Below are 26,088 nucleotides of genomic sequence, written 5' to 3'. Positions count from 1 at the left end.
AGCTTTCCCCGAAGAGTTGAAGCTGTAATAGCTGCAAAATAGCTCCATCATGGGTTAGGAATGGGATGGCACTTCAAGTTCATATGTGAGTCAAGGCAGTATAGTTTCCTCTTGGAAGAGAAGGATTTTGTTGTATTGGGAAATGAGCGGTCTAAATCGGCGTAATCCCATCTGAATGCTGACCTCATCTGGCGTCACCTTGCCAAGTGTACTGAGGCAGAACCTGATTCCAGCTCATGGTTGGATGCATCCGGAAGAGTGCAGCATGTGACCCAACAACAGTCATGATGCCCTCGCACTCACTTAGCGGGATAAACAGACACTAAAACGCCTAATGAGGATTCATCTTGCCCGTCGATCCGCTTTGAGCTGGTCACGTGAGGAGCCGGCAAGCTTCTGAGAAGTCCATTGATCACCGGCCGGGCCTCTGCGTCTTTCTGCTCGCGTCCAGAAGGAAACACAGCGAGAAGGCCGGGATGAATAATTAACGTCTAAATGCGAAAACAAGTGCTCTCTATGGAAAACTACTCTGTGTTTCCTAATTTCACCAGCTTTTACTTGGTCCGGAGCTGAAAACACAACGTAACGCAAAAAAAATCCATCCTGACGATGAGTTATGACTGCCGTCTTTGCAAATATTCATGAAAGGAGGATGACACGGGATAGAACTAGGCCCCCGCGGTTCCGGTACTCATCAAGGACCACAGCAGCCACGTAGACCAGAGTGGTCCGGAGTGACATGAGGACATTCAGACCGAGATAATATGACAACAGGACATCTGCTGATTGGGTGACAAACTGGAAGTTGCTGACAGTCTTCAAAGTACCCCAAAGCTGCCACTAACGACTGGAGGATGCGGGCAGAACTGTGGACTCTCTTGTGATTTCGATAACATCGAACTGTCTGCCCCGCAGGATTTTTGAGGACCAGTCACAGACAATTTAGAGTGAAACGCAACATTCTAACTTGGATTGATTCCCTGGCTTGGAGACACTCCCGAAGGACAGTGCGGCAAAGACACAACAAACTCCCTTCTTGTCTCTCATGGACACACTCCTGTTGTTGTTGACTTTGGACTAGCGACTGCACAAGATCAAGGCCGTGGAACAGAGACACACCGCAGGCTTACACAGAAACATGCATCCAAAAAGATATACGCCACACATACACACCCCACCCCCTCCCAATCAAACGCCCTCGACGCAAATCCCATAGGGGTGATGAAAGCTGCGGCCTACCACCATGACCCTGCACTCCCTTCCCTCTGTTGCTAGATATCTGGAGATGTACGTTGTAATATGTATATTCGCTTTGCTATGGAGGTTTTTTCCCAGTCTAGATTGTACTTTTTTACTCATCCTTCCCCAGCGTTTTACTTTTTCCCCATTTTTACAGGGCGCCTTGTGGTGACACATCAGCGTTCCTGTTCTGTAACCCTGTCCACTGTTTGTCCAATCTTGAACGTGTTTGTGCTGAAAACAAAGTTTCCTTGTACTTGTGCAATGACAGTAAAGACCTATCAATTTATCTATCTATCTATCTATCTATCTATCTATCTATCTATATAGGCCGAGGGGAAGATGCATCGTATAGATTCTGGACTCCAAAAAGGAAGAGTATGACGTTTCTCATACTGCACTCCAATGAGCAAAAAACATTTTATTTAAAAATGTTTCTTCTTTCAGAAGACCGATCAACAATAACTCATTAGGTCACCTCACAGAGTAACTCTTAAAACTTTACTTTTTAGTACATCAATTCAAAAAGTGTATTTTCTAGTTAAAATTATTTTAATACACTGCATTTTTTTTCCAAAGGAATGAAATATTGTACAGTCCAGTGTTTTTCAACCACTGTGCCACTAGTGTCCCGTGAGATACAGTTGGGTGTGCCGTGGGAAATTATGTAATTTCACCTATTTGGGTTAAAAATATTTTTTGCAAACCAGTAATTCTAGTCTGCAAATGATGTGTTGTTGTTGTCAAATGTCGGTGCTGTCTAGAGCTCGGCAGAGTAAGCGTGTAATTGTAGTTAAAAAACGTATTCGGGTGTTACCATTTAGTGGTCAATTGTACGGAATATGTACTGTACTGTGCAATCTACTAAGAAAATGTTCAATCAATCAATAACTCTTCCATATCAGTAGGTGGCAGCCGGAAGCTAATTGCTTTGTAGATGTCGGAAACACCGGGAGGCAGGGTGCAGGTAAAAAGGTATCTAATGCTTAAACCAAAAATAAACAAAAGGTGAGTGCCCCAAAGAAAAGGCATTGAAGCTTGAGGAACGCTATGCAGGGCAAAACTAAAACTGAACTGGCGACAAAGTAAACAAAAACAGAATGCTGGACGAGAGCAAAGACTTACTGTGTAGCAAAGACAATGTACATCCGAACATGACATGACAATTAATGTCTGCACAAAGAAGGAGAAAAACAACTGAAATATTCTTGATTGCTAAAACAAAGTAGATGCGGGGAATAGCGCTCAAAGGAAGACATTAAAAACTGCTACAGGAAAATACCAAAATAGGAGCGCAAGACAAGAAGTAAAACACTACACAGGAAAACAGCAATAAACTCCAATAAGTCAGGGTGTGATGTGACAGGTGGTGACAGTACACCTACTTTGAGACAAGAGCTATACTGATGCATGCGTGGTTTTGCTTTAAAGTCATATCCAACAATTGTGACGACGACTTTTTACTGTCAACTGAGTTTTGTTTTTTAGTGATTTCTGCTGGTGGTGTGCCTCCGCATTTTTTCAAAACAAAAAATGTGCCTTGGCTCAAAAAAGGTTGAAAAACACTGCTATAATCGTAGTTAAGGTTGTCTTTGTAGCAAAATATATTTTGCTACTTTTCAAATTAAAGGGGACCACAAAAAATGTCATTATTGGCTTTATTTGAACAAAAAAATGTTAGTGTACATGAAAAATATGTTTATTATTGCAATTTAGTCCTTAAATAAAATAGTGAACATTCAAGACAACTTGTCTTTTAGTAGTAAGTAAACAAACAAAGGCTCCTAATTAGTCTGCTGACGTATGCAGTAACATATTGTGTCATTTATACACCTAATATTTTGTCTAAATTATAAAGGACAGACTGTAAAAATGTATTATTAATCTACTTGTTCCTTTACTGTTAGTACCTGCTTATTTTCTGTTTCAACATGGTGAGATGGCAAAATTATTCTCTGCATTCGATCCATCACCCTTGATCACCCCCTGGGAGGTGAGGGGAGCAGTGAGCAACAGCAGTGGCCGCACCCGGGAATAATTTTTGGTGATTTAACCCCCAATTCCAACCCTTGATGCTAAGTGCCAAGCAGGGAGGTAATGGGTCCCATTTTTATAGTGTTTGGTATGACCCGGCCGGAGTTTGAACTCACAACCTACCCATCTCAGGGCGGACACTCTAACCATGCAGTGACATATTGTGTCATGTATCACTCTATTATTTTGTCTACATAATATAGGACAAACTGTAAAAATTTATTATTAACCTACTTGTTCATTTACTGTTAATATCTGCTTACTTTCTGTTCGAAGATGTTCTATCTACACTTCTGTTAATTTGTAATAATCACTTATTCTTCTCTTCTTTGATACTTTACATTAGTTTTGGATGATACCACAGATTTGGGTATCGATCCGATACCAAGTAGTTACAGGATCATACATTGGTCATATTCCAAGTCCACATGTGTCCAGGGACGTATTTCCTGACTTTATGATTATATTTTGTGACAATAAAAAATATCGATGTAGTCATGGTATCTAATAAATACGCTCTTGTACTTGGTATCATTACAGTGGATGTCAGTTGTAGATCCACTCATCGCATTTGTTTACATTCAGAAGCGCTATATTTTGTTAGCGGTGATGCCGGTGAGCTATTGTATCTTCCTACGGTGTGTAGTGAAGCATGTTTAGCTATTCTTCGTCTTGCAGTGATAAGGCTACTTGTAAGAAACATACTTTATTTGTCGCCATGAACGTTAGCCACTATCTAGCTAGCCATGTCTTTAAGCACCTCTTTCTGAGGGTGTTTCAGTGTTATAACTTCACCTTTATCATTACATTTTAAGCCAAAATGCATCCCTTCTCCCTTTTCTGTCTACACATTGTGTCTGCTTGTAACTACTCTGTGTGTGCGCGCTGCCGAACATGCTCCTCTGCTCGTAAAACGCGCCGTCATGCCTGTAAAAAATAAATAAATCGGGAACCGGTACTTTTCAAACAGAGTATAGTACCGTATTTTATTCATTAGTACCGCGATACTATACTAGAACCAGTATACCGTACAAGCCTATTCCTAATTGAAAGTAAGTTTTTTTTTGCTGTATATTACTTCAGTAAATTGCCCACCAATATACTAATTGGCTTTATTTTTATTTAGAAAAAAATTCAACATTTAAATACCAGTGTAATATAACTATATTTAACTGTATTTAATAGGGTTTTTTTAATTAATCGCGATACTTGTGCGTAACGATTCTTAATCGATTCATTTAATCATGATTTTTTACAGTTGAAAAGTGGGATTAATCACTTGACAGTCCTATATTTTTTTACATTAATACAAAGCCTCGTATATAAGCTCCGTGTTACGTGCATCTTAATCACAGTGCTAGCGGCAAAGAGTCGGTGTAGTTCCGTGGTTACGTTACAGCTGCTGTAAATAATGTGTACATACTGTATGAGGACCATAAGACTACATGTGCAGTATGAGAAACCACAAGTTGCCTGTTTAGGTTCATGCGATGGAAGACCGCCACGCGGTTGTAGCTAATGGATGACTCCTTTCCTGCACCATCCCACTGCCTTGGTGAGACAAACGGGTGCAGAGGTCAGGGGTAAAAGGAGGTGAAAATGTCTAGTTGGACCCCTTCAGCACAGCGGGGGGCATAGGGACGAGTAGGGATGAAGGTCAACCAACGTCAAAGGGGAATTGTCAGATAAATAACCCTAACCCACAGCCAACCCTCTAACACTAACCATAACCCATGGGGGAAATGACGGATAAATAACCCTAACCCAAACGTAACTTTCTAACCCTAACCATAACCCGAGGGGGAAATGACGAATAAATAACCCTAAACCCAACCCAAACCTAACCTTCTAACCATAACCCATGGGGGGAATGACGGATAAATAACCCTAACCCAAACGTAACTTTCTAACCCTAACCATAACCCGAAGGGGAAATGACGGATAAATAACCCTAAACCTAACCCAAACCTAACCTTCTAACCCTAACCCAAGGGGGAAATGTCGGATAAATAACCCTAACCCTAACCAAACCTAACCTTATAACCCTAACCCAAGGGGGAAATGACGGATAAATAACCCAAACCTAAACCTTACCCTCTAACCCTATCCCAAACCCAAGGAGGAAATGACGGATAAATAACCTTAACTTAAACCTAGCCCCCTAACTCTAACCTTTACCCAAATGAAAAATGACAGATAAATAACCCTAACCCCAACCCAAACCTAACCTTCTAACCCTAACCCAAGGAGGAAATGACGGATAAATAACCTTAACTTAAACCTAGCCCCCTAACTCTAACCTTTACCCAAATGAAAAATGACAGATAAATAACCCTAACCCCAACCCAAACCTAACCTTCTAACCCTAACCCAAGGGGGAAATGATGGATAAATAACCGTAACCCAACCCCAACCCTAATCCAAAGAGGAAATGACAGATAAATAATCCTACCTTCTAACCCTAACCCAAGGGGGAAATTACAGGAAAAATAACCCTAACCCCAACCCCAACCCTAACTCAAAGGTCTAATGACAGATAAATAACCCTAACCCTAACCTAACGCTCTAAACCCTAAACGTAGGGGGAAATGACGGAAACTCTAACCCAAACCTAACCCACTAACCCTAAACTTAACTCAAAGGGAAAATGACGGATAAATAACCCTAACCCAAACCTAACCCTCTAACCCTAATCCAAGGGTGAAATGACGGATGAATAACCCTAACCCAAAACCTAACCCTCTAACCCAAACCTATTTTTAAAGCTGTGAGAGGAAGGAATAGTGGATGAAAGTATTAGGCAGATAGAGCTGTTAAATGTGGGATCAGAAGACTCCTAGGAAGAATGAAATACCGTAATATATATAAGTAATGTATATAATTCTTACACTTTGAACCCTGCGGCTTATAAAATGTCGTAGCTAATTAATATATTTTTATTTGCAGACGGCGATAAAGCTTATAGTGTTTTTGTTTTTTTATATACAAGTAAATACACTGCTTAATGGTGTTATGATTTGTGCTATGGCGCCATCTTTTGGACGAGTTCGCTCACTGCAAGCGCTGCGGTGCACTTCTGCTTAGACTGAGCTTTCAACCGGAAGTACAAGTGCCGTTCCGTCTTTGAGACGTCCATAGCGTTCCTACTGGTATGGGTTCTTCATCACTCCAAGCAACGTTTGTACATTTTCCAATCAACCTAAAACAATTCTTACTTACTAAACCGCCCCATGTTGGATGTCTGTAGGAGTAGCTACTATGCTAACAGGTTTACGAGTGTCCGTGTTAGATACCTTACCTTAGCTTCTGTTTTGTTTGATTAGCCGTCTTACTGCTGTGTTACAGACACTGTTTATTGACGGATTAAGGTATGTAAATAAACATTTCACAAGGTACATCAAGTCCGGTGCGGCTAATATATGGAATACCTTTTTTTTTTACCCCTAAAATTAAGTGGGTGCAGCTTATATACCGGTGCGCTCTGTAGTCCGGAAACAGGATAGGCCATGTTGTCAAGTTAGAACCTATCACCTTGACATCCAAGCAGAAATTAGTAAACAGAACCGTTCCATCTTAGTCTGTGCATCCTGGACAATAAGAGACGTGTGAGTAGCAACTATCAGACAGCAGACACGCTTTAGGGTGAAAAGCCTGGTGACGAACCTCCAAATCTATTAATTATTCAATTGGGCGTCAGATTAAAGCCCTAAATCCTTTCCACATCATAACTGCTCATCGGATCAAGGTCTTATGGACAATTCTTCTACCACTTTGCTGAAGGCCTTTCTTAGTCTATCGTTTCTTCAGTTTTGAACCCCGCAAGTCCACAAATCCCTACGGATCAAGGATTAATGCTGTGTTCCATTTGAACCGGGAAGTCGGAATTTCCACATTCCTAATCGAAAGTGTAAACTGGAACGTAGGATTTCCTACTGGGAAAGTCGGCGCATTCTCACCAACCTGAAGTTGGTCCCAAAGATGGCTGCTCTGAACGTAAACAATAATACAGACTTATAGAATATCCATTATTGGCACTTGTGATTAGTTTTTGTATTGTTGTACGTTTATTTACTATACTATATTTTGATTTTCCTGAAGGAACTCTCCTAAAGGAATCAATAAAGTACTATCTCTCTATCTATATACTAGACTATAAGCCGCTACTTTTTTCCTACACTTTGAACCCTGCGGCTTATAAGACGGCAGGGCTAATTTATGGATTTTTCTTTTCTGGTGGCCTTAATAAAAAGGAAAATTAACAAAAAATGAGACAAAGAAGGAGTGGCATAAAACACGTCTTTCCGTGGCAGCATCGGGAAAAGTTATACAAGTAAACAAACTGTTGCGTCACAGTCTACACGACTATGGTGAGTTCAAGCACCGCTAAAATGAGTCCAACATTCACACATATATAAGGTTCTACACCAAAAGGTCATCTATTTATATTTTTCTGCCGCAAAGATTTGGCGCGCTCCACAGTCCACAGTTGTTATCCGATCAGAACGGTTCCGAGTATCAAAACCGGGAATCTCGAGCTCTCAAAAAACATTTAAGAAAAATACCACAGATTAACCAGAATTCCTGGTTTTACGAGTAATTTTTCCCATTGAAAATGAATGGGCCATTTTTCGAAGTTGCACAATTCCCACATTTGTCACCCGATTCAAACCCTTCCACCATTCACACACTCCACTCAGACTACTATTTTTCAAGTTAAAAAAAAATTACAGGAATTTGCAGAATTCCCGGAAAGCCCTATTTTCACAGTCCACATTTTTTAACCATCCCACTTTAAAAACATTCCTCTTATGCGGGACAACAAAAGTTGTTGCTGTTTTCATAAAAATTCAGGGTTTTCTTGAAACTCCGAAATACCGATTAAAATTCAGTGTTACTACATCAACATTTTTCAACCGTTTTGAAAAATTCCAACACCAACCCATTCATATCATCTAGGACAATTGTGGTATTACTTATATTTTCCCAAAAAAACTAGATTTTCCAAAAATTCGCAAATTTCTAGGAAATTCCCTTTGAAAAGAACAGACATATTCATGGTTATCTGATGACCTACATTCTCAATATTTTTGCGCCATTTTTCACCTCGATTCAACCATCAACCCACAAGTCTCAAGGACCGAAGTTGGATTTCCTACTCGGAAAGTCGGAGCATTCTCACCTACCTGAAGTTGGTTCCAAAGATGGCTGGTCTAAATGTAAACAATAATACAGACTTACAGAATATCCGTTATTGACACTAGTGATTAGTTTTTGTATTGTTGTACGTTTCTATACTATAAATTTCCAGAGGGAACTCTCCTGGAGGAATCAATAAAATATTATCAATCAATCAATCAATGTTTACTTATATAGCCCTAAATCACTAGTGTCTCAAAGGGCTGGACAAACCACTACGACATCCTCGGTAGGTCCACATAAGGGCAAGGAAAACTCACACCCAGTGGGACGTCGGTGACAATGATGACTATGAGAACCTTGGAGAGGAGGAAAGCAATGGATGTCGAGCGGGTCTAACATGATACTGTGAAAGTTCAATCCATAATGGATCCAACACAGTCGCGAGAGTCCCGTTCACAGCGGAGCCAGCAGGAAAACATCCCAAGCGGAGGCGGATCAGCAGCGCAGAGATGTCCCCAGCCGATACACAGGCGAGCAGTACATGGCCACCGGATCGGACCGGACCCCCTCCACAAGGGAGAGTGGGACATAGGAGAAAAAGAAAAGAAACGGCAGATCAACTGGTCTAAAAAGGGAGTCTGTTTAAAGGCTAGAGTATACAAATGAGTTTTAAGGTGAGACTTAAATGCTTCTACTGAGGTGGCATCTCGAACTTTTACAGGGAGGGCATTCCAGAGTACTGGAGCCCGAAATGAAAAAGCTCTATAGCCCACAGACTTTTTTTGGGCTTTGGGAATCACTAATAAACCGGAGTCCTTTGAACGCAGATTTCTTGCCGGGACATATGGTACAATACAATCGGCAACATAGGATGGAGCTAGACCGTGTAGTATTTTATACGTAAGTAGTAAAACCTTAAAGTCACATCTTAAGTGCACAGGAAGCCAGTGCAGGTGAGCCAGTACAGGCGTAATGTGATCAAACTTTCTTGTTCTTGTCAAAAGTCTAGCAGCCGCATTTTGTACCAACTGTAATCTTTTAATGCTAGACATGGGGAACCCTGAAAATAATACGTTACAGTAATCGAGACGAGACGTAACAAACGCATGGATAATGATCTCAGCGTCTTTAGTGGACAGAATGGAGCGAATTTTAGCGATATTACGGAGATGAAAGAAGGCCGTTTTAGTAACGCTTTTAATGTGTGACTCAAAGGAGAGAGTTGGGTCGAAGATAATACCCAGATTCTTTACCGAGTCGCCTTGTTTAATTGTTTGGTTGTCAAATGTTAGAGTTGTATTATTAAATAGAGGTCGGTGTCTGGCAGGACCGATAATCAGCATTTCCGTTTTTTTGGCGTTGAGTTGCAAAAAGTTAGCAGACATCCATTGTTTAATTTCATTAAGACACGCCTCCAGCTGACTACAATCCGGCGTGTTGGTCAGCTTTAGGGGCATGTAGAGTTGGGTGTCATCAGCATAACAGTGAAAGCTAACACCGTATTTGCGTATGATGTCACCTAGCGGCAGCATGTAGATGCTGAAGAGTGCAGGGCCAAGGACCGAACCCTGGGGAACTCCACACGTTACCTTAACGTAGTCAGAGGTCACATTGTTATGGGAGACGCACTGTTTCCAATCAGTAAGATAAGAGTTAAACCAAGACAGGGCTAAGTCTGACATACCAATTTGTGTTTTGATACGTTCTAATAAAATATTATGATCGACGGTATCGAAAGCAGCGCTAAGATCGAGGAGCAGCAACATAGATGACGAATCAGAATCCATCGTTAGCAATAGATCATTAGTCATTTTTCCGAGGGCTGTCTCCGTGGAGTGATTTGCCCTGAAACCGGATTGAAAGGTTTGACATAGATTGTTAGACGCTAAGTGTTCATTTAACTGCTCCGCAACAATTTTTTCGAGGATTTTTTAAATAAAGGGAAGGTGAGACACCGGTCGGTAGTTTACCATGAGGTCAGGATCGAGGTTAGGTCTTTTAAGAAGACGATGAATAACCGCTTTTTTGAATGCTAGGGGAACAGTGCTCGAGGAAAGTGATAAGTTTATAATATTTAGCACTGATGGACCTAATAATACAAAGAGCTCCTTGATCAGTTTCCCAGGAAGTGGGTCAAGTAAACATGTTGTTTGTTTTATTCCATTTACACGTTGTAACAATTCCTCTGATGTTATTTCCTCAAAACAAGATAAACTATTTTGGAGGGCAGTATCCGCCGTATATACAATCGTGTCAGTGTTAATAGAACCCAGTTGTAGCTGGGACGCATTGTCTTTAATGTCCTTTCTAATGACTTCAATTTTCTTACTAAAGAATTGCATAAAGTCATCAGCTGAGTGGGTGGAGCTACTGGAAGGAGTCCCTGGTTGGGTTAGCGATGCTACCGTACTAAACAAAAATTTAGGATCGTTTTTATTACGGTGGATGAGATTTGAGTAATATTTAGCTTTAGCTAAGGTAAGCATGCGTTTATAAGTTATTAAACCATCACTCCATGCTTGATGGTGCACCTCAAGTTTAGTCGTGAGCCATTTGCGTTCCAGCTTTCTACATAATAATTTCTGAGCTCTAGTTTCTTCTGTAAACCACGGGGTACGCTTTTTTGGAACCTTTTTTTAACTTTAGCGGTGCTATGTTATCAATGGTTTCGTGCAGGGCGTCGTTAAAGTTGTTAGTGAGGTTATCAATAGAGCCCACATACTTTGGGAATGGTGCCATTACCGAGGGCAGTAGGTCAGCAAGAGTTGTCGTTGGGGCCGTATTAATGTTGCGGCTGCTAAAGCAGTTATTATTATTATTAGCTTGCCGGAGATGCGTCTGAACCTCAAATTTTATAAGGTAATGATCGGACAATACTTTAGTATACGGGAGTATCGTAACTTTGGAAACGGTGATACCGCTGACAAGCACTAGGTCTATCGTATTACCGTTGCGATGCGTGGGTTCATTTATTATTTGTGTGAGACCACAGCTATCAATTATAGTCTGGAGCGCTACGCACGGTGGGTCCGATGGGGTATTCATATGGATATTAAAGTCCCCCATTATGATTATATTATCAGCGTGTGTCACTAGATCAGCAACGAACTCTGAGAATTCATTGATAAAGTCCGAATAGGGCCCTGGGGGGCGGTAGATAACAGCCAGGTGTAGAGGCAGTGGTGTGACAGAACTCATAGTAAGCACCTCAAACGATTTATATTTATTATTTATGTTAGGACTAAGGTTAAAGTTTTCGTTGTATATTAGTGCGACCCCCCCCCACCCCTTTTAAGAGGACGGGCAATATGCGCATGTGTAAAGTTAGGAGGACATGCCTCATTTAGCGCAAAAAAGTTGTTTGGTTTAAGCCAGGTTTCGCTGAGACCGATGACGTTAAGATTGTTGTCTCTGATGATATCATTAACTAACAAAGTTTTGGGAGACAATGATCTTATGTTTAAAAAACCTATATTATAGGTAGTGGGCTGTTTTAGGGAATTTTTGATCAAATTATCCATAGTAGCAATATTAATAATGTTGTGTTTATTATGCCCAGTGCATTTAGTATAATTACGACCATATCTAGGAATTAATACGACGGGAATTTTCCGATTGTTTGTTTGTTGCTTTGATAAACTGCACACATCATAGTTAGCCACCTCAGTAGAACACATGTCCAACTCTGAAACAATCAAAGCAGAAAAAACGTGTTCTAATTTAACTGACTCCTTACCCAGACCAGCAGTCTCGCATCTTCCATTTAAATCCGGCTTCAGGATGGAGGGAAGTGGTGTTATGTTGGGATTAGCCTTCTGCTTTGTTTTTAGCCACGCTCGGCATCCGCGTTTCCGATCACACCGCTGGCGTCTGCTCCGTAGACGGCCCCCGCTGCTACTATACTCCCCTGCTTCACAGGCCGCTGGATGTAGCCGGCGAAGTATTCCCGTGCTAGTTAGCAAGTCTAGCAAGCACGCGTCTATCAGTCCAAAACGGCCCGATATGTCCACATCCAGAAGTGTCTGGCGGTCGTACGTGATCACGGAGTGACCACGATGTGAGCCAGCCATAAAGTTTGTAGAATTGTCCGGTATTTCTGCCAAATGTTCCATCTTTAGCAGGAGCTCCTCGATATCGCAGCCCTTCCGGGCGCCACCATCTTGGATTCATCTTTATCTATGTATCCATGTACTAGACTATAAGCCGCTACTTTTTTCCTACACTTTGAACCCTACAGCTTATAATACGGCGGGGGTAGTTTATGGATTTTTCTTTGCTGGTGGCCTTAAGAGAAATTAAAATAAAAAAACACGGAGATGTTGTTTTATTGTTTGTGTTCAATCGAAATGCCGCTCAGTCTTCTAGACTTCTGTTTTGTCTGATCCAACCGTTTTACTGCCGTGTTACAGACACCCTTTGTATACAATTAAGGTTAATTACAGAATGTTTCTGTGTAAATAAAATTTCACAACGTATATATTCACAGTATATGGGAAAATATTTGTTTCTTCTAAAATTTAGTCAGGCGCTAGCAATAGTGTCTTTGTCTTCTTCATCCACCGTGTTTGAAAGTTGTAGAAAGAGGGATAAGTAATAGCTTTTGTGGATGTGGCCGCCTTGATTTTTTTAACTTCCCAACTGGAACGTTTACAACTCGATTGTGATGTCATTCCCAGGTAAATGGAACGCAACATAAGTCCAGGAGCGCTATAGCCAGAGTTGAGATCCATGGGCTATCACCTTAATGTCCAGCACAGCTCTTAAGGCGTACAACATACTGTTATGCGTCCGTTGTAAAGGGGTTATAAAAGCATGTTTGGATGTGTTAAATGTAGAAATACCTGATCAACCTTCGCTCCAACATCAATGACAACAAAACACACACACCCTCCAACATTTGTAAAAAGTATTTCCAGACAAGTGGAAGCTAACACTAATTCTCACACACACTCAGCTTAGGACAATCACGCTGTTGTTATTTACAAACCCTGTTTCCATATGAGTTGGGAAATTGTGTTAGATGTAAATATAAATGGAATACAATGATTTGCAAATCCTTTTCAACCCATATTCAGTTGAATATGCTACAAAGACAACATATTTGATGTTCAAACTCCTAAACGTAATTTTTTTTTGCAAAAAATAATTAACTTACAATTTTATGGCTGCAACACGTGCCAAAGTAGTTGGGAAAGGGCATGTTCACCACTGTGTTACATCACCTTTTCTTTTAACAACACTCAATAAACTTTTGGGAACTGAGGAAACTAATTGTTGAAGCTTTGAAAGTGGAATTCTTTCCCATTCTTGTTTTATGTAGAGCTTCAGTCGTTCAACAGTCCGGGGTCTCCACTGTCGTATTTTACACTTCATAATGCGCCACACATTTTTGAGATATATATATACACACACACACATACATACATACATACATACATACATACATACATACATATATATATATACATACATACATATATATATATATATATATATATATATATATATATATATATACATATATATATATATATATATATATATATATATACATATATATATATATATGTACATATATATATATATATATATATATATATATGTACATATATATATATATATATATACATATATATATATATATATACATATATATACATATATATATATATATATATATATATATATATATATATATATATATATATATATATGTACATATATATATATATATATATATATATATATAAATATATACATATATATACATATATATATATATATATACATATATATATATATATATGTACATATATATATATATACATATATATATATATATATATGTACATATATATATATATACATACATATATATATATATATACATATATATATATATATATATATATACATATATATATATATATATATGTACATATATATATATATATATATATGTACATATATATATGTACATATATATATATATATATATATATATATATATATATATATATATATATATATATATATATATATATATATATATATATATATATATGATATCACGTCATCGATTGGAAAATGCATTTTTAGACAATGTGATTTAACAAGCAGTAGAAAATGGATTAGAATGGACAGATTAAAAAATAAATTCATTAATTAATTAACTTGGGAATTCCCTCGGGCCAGATCTCGAACGCTGGCCGTAGTTTGGGGACCCCTGCTTAAAAATGTTCAAAATAAGCAATACATTTTTATTTATTTTTTTACTTTTAACACTTAAATATTTAGCTTAATTTCAGATCTATCCGTCAACCATAAGTTTTTTGATTTTTTCCAAATGTTTTTTTTGTCCTTTTTGTCGAAGAAAAACGTGCTTCTTATTTGACAAACATAAAATATTCAATATTTTCACCAACAAATATGTCAAAGTGGAATATTTGATGTTAAGTAATTGGAACCTTAAATATGACAATAATTCATAACATTGATTTTGATTCATTATTATTTTTTGAGCAATGAGCGTTTTATAGAAAAAAACACTGCCTGTGTTATTAGAGTCAACATTGCCACTGGTAATTAAAGCCGCAAGAGTTTTATGTATGGTAAATTATTATCAAAATACAATAGAATAGAAGTAAAATCCCAAAACTTTAGGCTTCGTTTACACTGCAGGCCAAAGTGGCAAAACTCAGATATTTTCAAAACAGGTTTTCCAGCCGACTGTTTATACTGCAGCGAAAATGTAATTTTTTTATCGCCCAAAGATGACGAAAAATACGGGTCGCACTTCGTTTAGACTGAAGTCACATTTGAAAAGATCAAATTCCAATTGGATTCAGAAAAATCCGATCTGTGTCACTTGAGAGCAAAAATTTCCCATTTGGTGTGCGGTGTAAAGGTGGCCTTAGAGTAGTCTGTGTGCAGCTTCTTTTTCAGTATGGATCTGCTATACAGTAAAAATGACTCAACACATAACAATTAGTGTAAATAGCTGGTGAAATAAGTGAGTAAATTTGATTTACTTTAAAAAGTACGTAATTGCTATTGCCATTTATTCCGATCTCTTCAGGTTAATTTTTAGTGCCCCGGCTGACGAGTGGCTAGCAGCTATTAAAATGTTGCCCCACCAAGCTAATAATAATCACTTCCATTACAGCAAATAAACCGCTTTTCTTAGTATCCTATAGGTCTGCACGATTAATCCAAAGTGAATCGACATCGAGGTTTGAATTAGTGCGGTAAATAACTGCAAGAGGTTGGGGTTTTCTTTCCGCCGTCACCGGCATTTGAGTGACGGCCATGTTCGCCACTCGCCACTGAGATGTGCCCCAAAATAACACAAATTAGGAGGAAACACATGATAATAAAAGCAAAGTCGCGGTGTGGACATATTTCAGCCAATGAACACAGACAAAGTACATTTTTGCAAAAGGTTGAAAGGGCAATATTAGATTAAAGACACAAAAATCAAATTTGACTGGAGCTGCAAAAATATCTAAGCCTTATATAAGTGTTATAATGAAGGCAACACATGATGTAAGTGTCTATATTAGCCTACTATCAAAATAACTTTAAAAGTCTTATATATTTGTTATAACGAAGACAACAAATGATGTAAGTATCTATATTGCTATATTAGCCGACTATCAAAATTACTTTAAAAGCCTTATATAAGTGTTATAATAAAGACAGCACATTATGTAAGTGTCTATATTATTAGCCTACTATCAAAATGACTTCAAAAGTCTTATATAAGTGTTATAATGAAAGAAACACATGATGTAAGTCTCTATGTTAGCTACATTAGCATACTATCAAAATGACTTTAAAAGTCTTTTATAAGTGTTATAATGAAGGCAACACATGATGTAAGTGTCTATATTAGCCTACTATCAAAATTACTTTAAAAGTCGTACATAAGTGTTATAATGAAGACAACACATGATGTGTCTATATTATTAGCCTACTATCAAAATGACTTTAAAAGTCGTACATAAGTGTTATAATGAAGACAACACATGATGTAAGTGTCTATATTAGCTATATTAGCAGACTATCAAAATGACTACGTGTCAAAAGCTGACGCAAATCTTCATTGACAGAAATGCTGAAATGTAATATCTATTCTACACATTTTTACAACATTGGAAAATATTAGTAACACTTCTTAGAGGGTGAGGTAACTCCTGGAAATGACTGTCTTAGAATGGCCAAAGGTATAGATGTGTGTGTCCAAGTTCTAATGGATTTATTAAAATCGTTGCAAGCTGGGTAACATTTGCTGTGGTCTGGAACAACGTGGCACAGAAACAATGCAGCCAATATTACATACAGATAATGTGTCATGAGACATAAATTAAACACACAGACGACATAAGTAAAGGAAATTACCTGTCAATCCAATATACCTACAAACGAGGCATCATTTTTCTCAATGAAAATGAATGGGCCATTATCGAACTTGCACATTTCCCACATTTCTCACCAGATTAAAACCCTTCCACCATCCACACACTCCACTCGCATTGGACAATCAAACTACTATTTTTCAAGTTCCAAAAAATTCTAGGAATTCCCAGAATTCCCAGTGCCCTATTTTCACCTCTTCTTGGAAAGTTTTCACAGTCCACATTTTTCAACCGTTTTTGACCATTCCACCTTTAACACATTCCTCTAAGTTGGGACGACAAATGTAATTTTTTTGTCTCATGAAAATTCAGGGTTTTCCCTGAAATTCCAGGAATTTTGAAATACCAATTAAAATTCAAACTGTTACTAAGTCAAAATTTTTCAACCATATTGAAAAATTTCAACACCAACCCATTAGACAATCAAACTATTATTTTCCCAGTTCCAAAAAATTCCAGGAATTCCCAGAATTCCTGTTTTCCAATGCCCTATTTTCACTTCTTCCTGGAAGGTTTTCACAGTCCACATTTTTCAACCGTTTTTTTTTTTTTTTTTTTTTTCCATTTCACCTTCAAAACATTCCTCCAAGTTGGGCCAGCAAAAGTAACTTTTGTCTCGTAAAAATTCTGGGTTTTCCCTGGATTTTCAGTAATTCTGAAATACCAATTAAAATTCAAACTGTTACTAGGTCAACATTTTTCAACCGTTTTACAAAATCCTAACGCCAACCCATTCACACCATCTAGTACAATTGTGGTATTAACTATATTTTCAAACATTCATGTTTTTTCCCGAAATTCCTGAATTTCTAAGAAAATTCCCATTGAAAAAAACGGACATATTCATAGTTAAAGTACCACTGATAGTCACACACACGCTAGGTGTGGTGAAAGTTTTCAACCATTTTTGACCATTCCACCTTCAAAACATTCCTCTAAATTGGGACAACAAAAGCAATTTTTTTTGTCTCATAAAAATTCCGGGTTTTCCCTGATATTCCAGGAATTCCAAAATACCAATTAAAATTCAAACTGTTACTATGTCAACATTTTTCAACCATTTCAAAAAATTCCAACGCCAACCCATTCATATCATCTAGGACAATTGTGGTATTACCTATATTTTCAAACATTCATGTTTTTTCCCGAAATTCCTGAATTTCTAGGAAATTCCCCATTGAAAAAAATGGACATATTCATAGTTAAAGTACCACTGATAGTCACACAAACTATGTGTGGTGAAAATGTTCAACTGTTTTTGACTTTTCCACCCTCAAAACATTACTCTAAGTTGGGACAACAAAAGTAATTGTATTTTGTCTCGTAAAAATTCCGGGTTTTCCCTGATATTCCAGGAATTCTGAAATACTAATTAAAATTCAAACTGTTACTATGTCAATATTTTTCAACCATTTAAAAAAATTCCAACACCAACATATCATCTAGGACAATTGTTGTATTACCTATATTTTCAAACATTCATGTTTTTTCCCGAAATTCCTGAATTTCTAGGAAATTCCCCATTGAAAAAAATTGACATATTCATAGTTAAAGTACCACTGATAGTCACACACACTAGGTGGGGTGAAAGTTTTCAACCGTTTTTGACCATTCCACCTTCAAGACATTCCTCTAAGTTGGAACAACAACAGTAATTGTTTTGTCTTGTAAAATTTCTGGGTTTTTCCTAAAATTCCAGGAATTCCGAAATACCAATTAAAATTCAAACTGTTACTATGTCAACATTTTTCATTCATTTCGAAAAAGTCCAACGCCAACCCATTCATACCATCTAGGACAACTGTGGTATTAACTATATTTTCAAACATTCACATTTTCCCCAAATTCACGAATTTCTAGAAAAATGCCCATTGAAAAAAACTGACATATTCATAGTTAAAGTTAAATTACCACTGATAGTCACACACACTAGGTGTGGTGACAATTTTCAACCGTAATTGACCATTTCACCTTCAAAACATTCCTCTAAGTTGGGACAACAAAAGTAAATTTTTTGTCTCGTAAAAAGTCCGGGTTTTCCCTGAAACTCCAGGAATTCCGAAATACCAGTTGAAATTCCAACTGTTACTCTTTCAACATTTTTCAACCATTTAAAAAAAATCCAACACCAACCCATTCATACCATCCAGGACAACTGTGGTATTACCTATATTTTCAAACATTCACGGTTTTCCCCATTGAAAAAAAATGGACATATTCATAGGTAAAGTTAAAGTAACACTGATAGTAAAACACACACTAGGTGTGGTGAAATTACCCTCTGCATTTGACCCATCCCCTTATTCACACTCCTGAGAGGTGAGGGGAGCAGTGAGTCTTTGGTATGATTCGGCCGGGGTTTGAACTCACGACCTACCTATCTCGGGGCGGACACTCTAACCACAAGTTATCCAAAGACCTACACTCTCAATATTTTTGTGCCATTCTTTTTCTTACCCCAATTCAACCATCAACCCACATGTCTCAAGAACCCACACCTAAAAAAAACGTGAACAGGAAGTCGGCCATCTTGGTTCTTGTCGGACATTTTTCGGCAAAAAACAGGGGTCGTACTTTAACCAACTCCTCCTTGGGACTTTGACCTATTGGTCTCGGTTAAAATGATACTGTTTTTTTGTAATAGTATTTTTGGGGGAATTAACAAAATTGGACACCCCTGATTATTGAAGGCCTACTGAAACCCACTACTACCGACCACGCAGTCTGATCATCAATGATGAAATCTTAACATTGCAACACATGCCAATACGGCTGGTTTAGTTGACTAAATTGCAATTTTAAATTTCCCGCAAAGTATCCTGTTGAAAACGTTGCGGAATGATGACAGTGCGCGTGACGTCACCGGTTGTAGCGGACATGTTCTTCCAGCACCGCTCACGGCTAAAAGTTGTCTCTTTTCATCGCATAATTACACAGTATTCTGGACACTGTGTTGATGAATCTTTTGCAATTTGTTTAATTAATAATGGAGAAGTCAAAAAAGAAAGATGTAGGTGGGAAGCTGTGTATTAAGCTGCCTTTAGCAACACAAACACAGCCGGTGATTCCTTGTTTACATTCCCGAAAGTGAATCTTTACTATGGAACAGAGCGGTCAAGCGAACATGGTTCCCGACCAGATGTCAACTGGCAGGTTTCGGTGAGAAAAATGAGGTAATAAGTCGGCTCTTACCGTAGACATGAGCGCAGCTTGCGGACTCTCTTACCTCCTCCCACTGGAGACACTGACGGTCACCACACCCCTTCGACTTTCAGGTACCATATAATCTCACTAAAACACTAGTAACACAATAAGCAGATAAGGGATTTTCCTGAATTATCCTAAAAAATGTGTCTAATAACGTCTGAATCCCTCCCACTGCCCTCGCCTTTTTTTTTCTTTCTAGTCCTTCACTCTCACTATCCTCATCCACAAATCTTTCATCCTCGCTCAAATTAATGGGGAAATCGTTGCTTTCTCGGTCCAAATCGCTCTCGCTGCTGGTGGCCATGATTGTAAACAATGTGAGGATGTGAGGAGCTCTACAACCAGTGACGTCACGAGCACATCGTCTGCTACTTCCGGTACAGGCAAAGCTTTTTTATTAGCGACCAAAAGTTGCAAACTTTATCGTCGATGTTCTCTACTAAATCCTTTCAGCAAAAATATGGCAATATCGCGAAATAATCAAGTATGACACATAGAATGGACCTGCTAACCCCGTTTGAATAAGAAAATCTCATTTCAGTAGGCCTTTAAACAACCACAGCAAAAGACGGTGGTCGATGACAGACCCGGACCCCCCGCACTCCATTTGCTTCACTTTCCGTCGTGGCTCGGCCTTCGGTACTTTCTAGTACGAAAAACCGTATGAACATTTTATGTTTCAACTTCAAGTCCCGTGATGGCGTTGAAGCAAGTGAGCTCAGCTCGGTGCCCCACCCTGTACGGATGGAGTCAAGTGTCCATTACTGGCATCACATTAGTGGGGAAGCGGGGGAGGGGTCGGCATCTGCAGTCATATCCCTCAGAAGATACAAGACGATAAATGATCGGTTTGGAAACAAAATGTTTAAATCGAAGACATTCGGGGGTTTAACGGGCCTGTGTTTGTTTTGTCCGCCATGACAACTGCTGCGTGCAACAACACGTTGAGCGAAAACCACGAAAAGTAAATTTAAAAATAAAAAAATTAATAAAAAAAAATATATATATATATAGATAGATAGATGTTCTATGTATTAATGGCGGAAGTGGAACCGCGTGTGTGTTACGCAGATGTGACGGCAACGCCTTCTGCAGCATCGTGTTAGAGGTCCGGCGACCGGAAGGAAGACACCCACCTGCCTTATCCGGCTCTGGTGCAGCGGCGGCGGCTGCGTACCCTCCGGCGACGTGTTGTTGGAGGAGGCCAGTTTGAGGTCGGAGCCGCCGCCCCTGGAGAGAGCATCTTCGGGGCTGCTGGACATGGTGTCTCCCTCACCCTCCTCCTCCCCTGGCTGGGTCGGCGGACTGCGGCTGGAGGGAGGCGGTAGAACCAGGTGGTGGTGGTGGTGGCGACGAGCCTTGACGCCGGTCCGAGATGGGGTGTGAGTGCGGGCTTCAGAATCCACAAAGCCGGGCGGTGTTCATGCTGAAGGACTGGAGGACAAACGCGAGTGTTGTGTTCCTGATGGGAGCGCGTGGACGTGAACGCGCCTCTGACGCGCTTCCCAGAAACGCTGCAGGATCGATGGTGTGTTCAGGAACACTCAGGAACACCCACTACTCCATCAATTTATCTCTCTCTCTCTCCATTTCATATCTATTATTATTGTGTGAATGCTCCAAAGCAGGGGTCACCAACCTTCTTGAAACCAAGAGCTACTTATTGGGTACTGATTAATGCGAAGGGCTACCAATTTGATACACACCTAAATAAATTGCCAGAAATAGCCAATTTGCTCAATTTACCTTTAATAAATATATATATATATATATATATATATATATATATATATATATATATATATATATATATATATATATATATATATATATATATATATAAAGGGTATTTCTCTCCGTCATACATTTTTTTTCCTTTTACGGAAGGTTTTTTGTAGGGAATACATGATGGAAAAAACACTTAATTGAACAGTTTAAAAGAGGAGAAAACACGAAAAAAATTCAAATAAAATTTTAAAACATGGTTTATCTTCAATTTGACTCTTTAAAATTCAAAACTCAACCCCCAAAAAATAATAGAAAAACTAGCTAATTCGAATCTTTTTGAAAAAAATAATAATTATGGAACATCATTAGTCATTTTTCCTGATTAAGATTAATTTTAGAATTTTGATGACATGTTTTAAAAAGGTTCAAATCCAATCTGCACTTTGTGAGAATCTATAACAGATTCGACCGAGCTATACTTCTAACAAAGACAAAACATTATTTATTCTAGATTTTCCAGAACAAAAATTGTAAAAGAAATTCAAAACACTTTGAAATAAGATTTAAATTTGATTCTACAGATTTTCTAGATTTGCCAGAATAATTGTTTTGAATTTTAATCATAAGTTTGAAGAAATATTTCAGAAATATTCTTCGTTGAAAAAACAGAAGCTAAAATGAATAATTAAATTCAAAATTATTGATTATTCTTTACAATAAAAAAATAAATTTACTTGAACATTGATTTAAATTGTCAGGAAAGAAGAGGAAGGAATTTAAAAGGTAAAAAGGTAAATGTGTTTAAAAACTATAAAGTTCGAAATAATTCCAGGAATCGCCTTTTTTTCAAACCCGTTTTTCTGGCAACTACTCCTCCCACATTTTTCAACCCACTCTGACCACCCCAACCATCAAAACATTCATCTTAATCAGGACAAAAACGAACTGAAAAAATTTCCGGTTTTACCAAAATTCCAGGAATTCCATAATACAATTTCTCAATTCAATATGTTACAACTTCAACATTTCTCGACTGATTTGGAAAATTCCAACACCAACCATTTCAACTAATTCAGACTCTCTTTTTTTTCTGATTTTCCAAAAAATATCCGCTTTTCCCAAAATCCCTAAAGTTTTTGGAAATTCCCAATGAAATGAATTGGCCATTCTTCAAACTTTTCAACCCATTCAAACCATTCCACCATTCTGGAAATTCAAACTACCCTTCTTCCAAGTTCCAAAAAAATACCAGATTTTCCAGAAATTCATTAATTACATTTAATTACTACTTCAACATTTCTTGCTCGGTTTAAACAATTCCAACACCAACTAATTCAGCTCATTCAGGACATTCATGCTCCTAATCATTTTCCATAAAATCTCGCTGTTTCCAAAATTCCCTAATTTCCAGGAAGTTCCCATTGAAATGAATGGGACATTTTTCCAAGTTGCACAATTCCCACATTTTTCAACCTATTTAAACCGTTCCAACATCAACACATTCCACTCATCCTGGACATTCAAACTAAAACACATTATGTCCGCATTTCACTTCAACTTCAGCATTCACACGCAATTCCTTCCGGAATCTTTTAGTTATCTTATCATATTTGTATTGTATATCTATATAGCATTCTATACATGGGCGCACAGCGTTTTTGTTTGCTTTAAATTTCCCTGAACTTCACCAATGCACCTATTTCCCATAGAACCTGAATGCAACGCCATGCAGGTTATGTTGTTGCCTCCACCCCTGAGGTCCTCTGCTGCAGTAGCCAGTCCAGTTAATTGCATGTGCTCTCATCCTATTACATAAACATTACACATGTGTTATTTCACATCCAGGTGGGGCTCAGATAATAATAAAAACAGTAAAAAAACAAAAAAACATCTGTGTGTCATTATCCCCCGCCCACCTAGGTCTGGGTCTCTTCATTGAGCAAGTGATGTAATTAAGGCTGACAGAACAATCAATGTAGAGAGAGAGCCCAGGAAGGATGGGGATTGTTCTTTCAGGAGAAAAAAAAAGACTTTTAAACATATACAACACACATATTAATGCATCATAAAAAAAAATGTTAAGATAAAAATACATCCCTAAATACCTGATGGTCAAGATGGCCTGTGATTTTAAAGCAAGATTGTCAAAAAATAACAAACTAACATGCGATTAATCACAAAAAATATATCGCATTAATAGCATCTAATTGCAAATTAATACATTATTAACATTAATCAAATGCGAAAAGCGTTGTGGATTTCATATCATGTGTGTATCAACAAAATGCTTCTAGCAGGTTTTGAGCAAATCAGTCGTGAACATTCAAGTGAAACGTACCAAAAAATGTTTGTTTAACATTCTGACGGCAAAATTGCATCGTGTCAAAATCTTCGGGTATTTTTTTAGGTGAATTTAAGTCTTGTAAGCAAGTAATTTACTTTGATTAACCAAAATTCAATAATTTTGGAAAAAACAAAGCCTTTAAAACCAAAACCACTAAACAACCGACACCAAAATTCAAATTATTTGAAACTGGAGCTTTTACATATATATATATATCTATATATATCTATATATATATATATATATAGATATCTATCTATCTATCTATCTATCTATCTATATATATATATATATAGATAGATAGACAGATAGTTATCTATATATATATATATATATAGATATATATAGATATATATATATCCATGTATGTATGTATATACATACATAGACATACATATATATATATATACATACACACAAATATATATACATATATATATATATATATATATATATATATATATATATATATATATACACACACACATTCATATATATTCATATACACACAAAGACAAGATATTTGATGTTCAAACTCATAAACATTTTTTTTTCTTGCAAATAATAATTAACTTAGAATTTCATGGCTGCAACACGTGCCAAAGTAGTTGGGAAAGGACATGTTCACTACTGTGTTACATCACCTTTTCTTTTAACAACACTTAATAAACATTTGGGAACTGAGGAAACTAATTGTTGAAGCTTTGAAAGTGGAATTCTTTTTCATTTTTGTTTTATGTAGAGCTTCAGTCGTTCACCAGCCCAGGGTCTCCGCTGTCGTATTTTACACTTCATAATGCGCCACACATTTTCGATGGGAGACAGGTCTGGACTACAGGCGGGCCAGGAAAGTACCCGCACTCTTTTACTACGAAGCCACGCTGTTGTAACACGTGGCTTGCTGAAATAAGCAGGGGCGTCCATGATAACGTTGCTTGGATGACAACATATGTTGCTCCAAAACTTGTATGGACCATTCAGCATTAATGGTTCCTTCACAGATGTGTAAGTTACCCATGGCTTGGGCACTAATACACCCCCATACCATCACAGATGCTGGCTTTTGAACTTTGCGCCTATAACAATCCGAATGGTTATTTTCCTCTTTGCTCTGGAGGACACCACGTCCACTGTTTCCAAATATAATTTGAAATGTGGACTCCTCAGACTACAGAACACCCTTCCACTTTGCATCAGTCCATCTTAGGTGAGTTGGGCCCAGCCAAGCCGGCGGCGTTTCAGGATATTGTTGATAAATGGGTTTGGCTTTGCATAGTAGAGTTTTAACTTGCACTTACAGATGTAACAACCAACTGTAGTTACTGACAGTGGTTTTATGAAGTGTTTCTGAGCCCATGTGATGATATCCTTTACACACTGATGTCGGTTTTTGATGCAGTACCGCCATAGGGATCAAAAGTCTGTAATATCATCGCTTACATGCAGTGATTTCTCCAGATTCTCTGAACCTTTTGATGATTTTACGCACCGTAGATGGTAAAATCCCTAAATTCCTTGCAATAGTTATTTGAGAAATGTTGTTCTAAAACTGTTCAACAATTTGCTCACAAAGTGGTAAACTCGCCCCAGGGGGACCTGGTGAATGACCTGCAGAGAACTGGGAACAAAGTAACAAAGGTTACCATCAGTAACACTACGCCGACAGGGAATCAAATCCTGCAGTGCCAGACGTGTCCCCCTGCTTAAGCCAGTGCATGTCCAGGCCCGTCTGAAGTTTGCCAGAGAGCACATGGATGATACAGCAGAGGATTGGGAGAATGTCATGTGGTCAGATGAAACCAAAATAGAACTTTTTGGTATAAACTCAACTGGTCGTGTTTGGAGGAAGAAGAATACTGAGTTTCATCCCAAGAACACCACACCTACTCTGAAGCATAGGCGTGGAAACATCATGCTTGGGGCTGTTTTTCTGCTAAGTGGACAGGAAGATTGATCCGTGTTAAAGAAAGAATGAATGGG

At 38.1% G+C, this 26,088-nt stretch overlaps 1 protein-coding gene across 1 annotated transcript in view; it reads right to left on the bottom strand.

The window, feature by feature from the left end:
- Positions 1 to 21,532, bottom strand: part of LOC133556490 (ankyrin-2-like) — a 194,167-nt gene extending 172,635 nt beyond the window's left edge. The window contains exon 1 of the mRNA XM_061906582.1: positions 21,173 to 21,532. Coding sequence (XP_061762566.1) covers positions 21,173 to 21,298 — 126 coding nt within the window. The 5' untranslated portion in view covers positions 21,299 to 21,532. The remainder of the gene's footprint in view (positions 1 to 21,172) is intronic.
- Between the last annotated feature and the right edge of the window lie 4,556 nt (positions 21,533 to 26,088).

Source organism: Nerophis ophidion, linkage group LG01, assembly GCF_033978795.1.
Source record: "Nerophis ophidion isolate RoL-2023_Sa linkage group LG01, RoL_Noph_v1.0, whole genome shotgun sequence".
Classification (NCBI taxonomy): Eukaryota; Metazoa; Chordata; class Actinopteri; order Syngnathiformes; family Syngnathidae; genus Nerophis; species Nerophis ophidion.
Note: the sequence above shows the minus strand (reverse complement) of the source record. Positions and strands in the feature narration are given on the sequence as shown.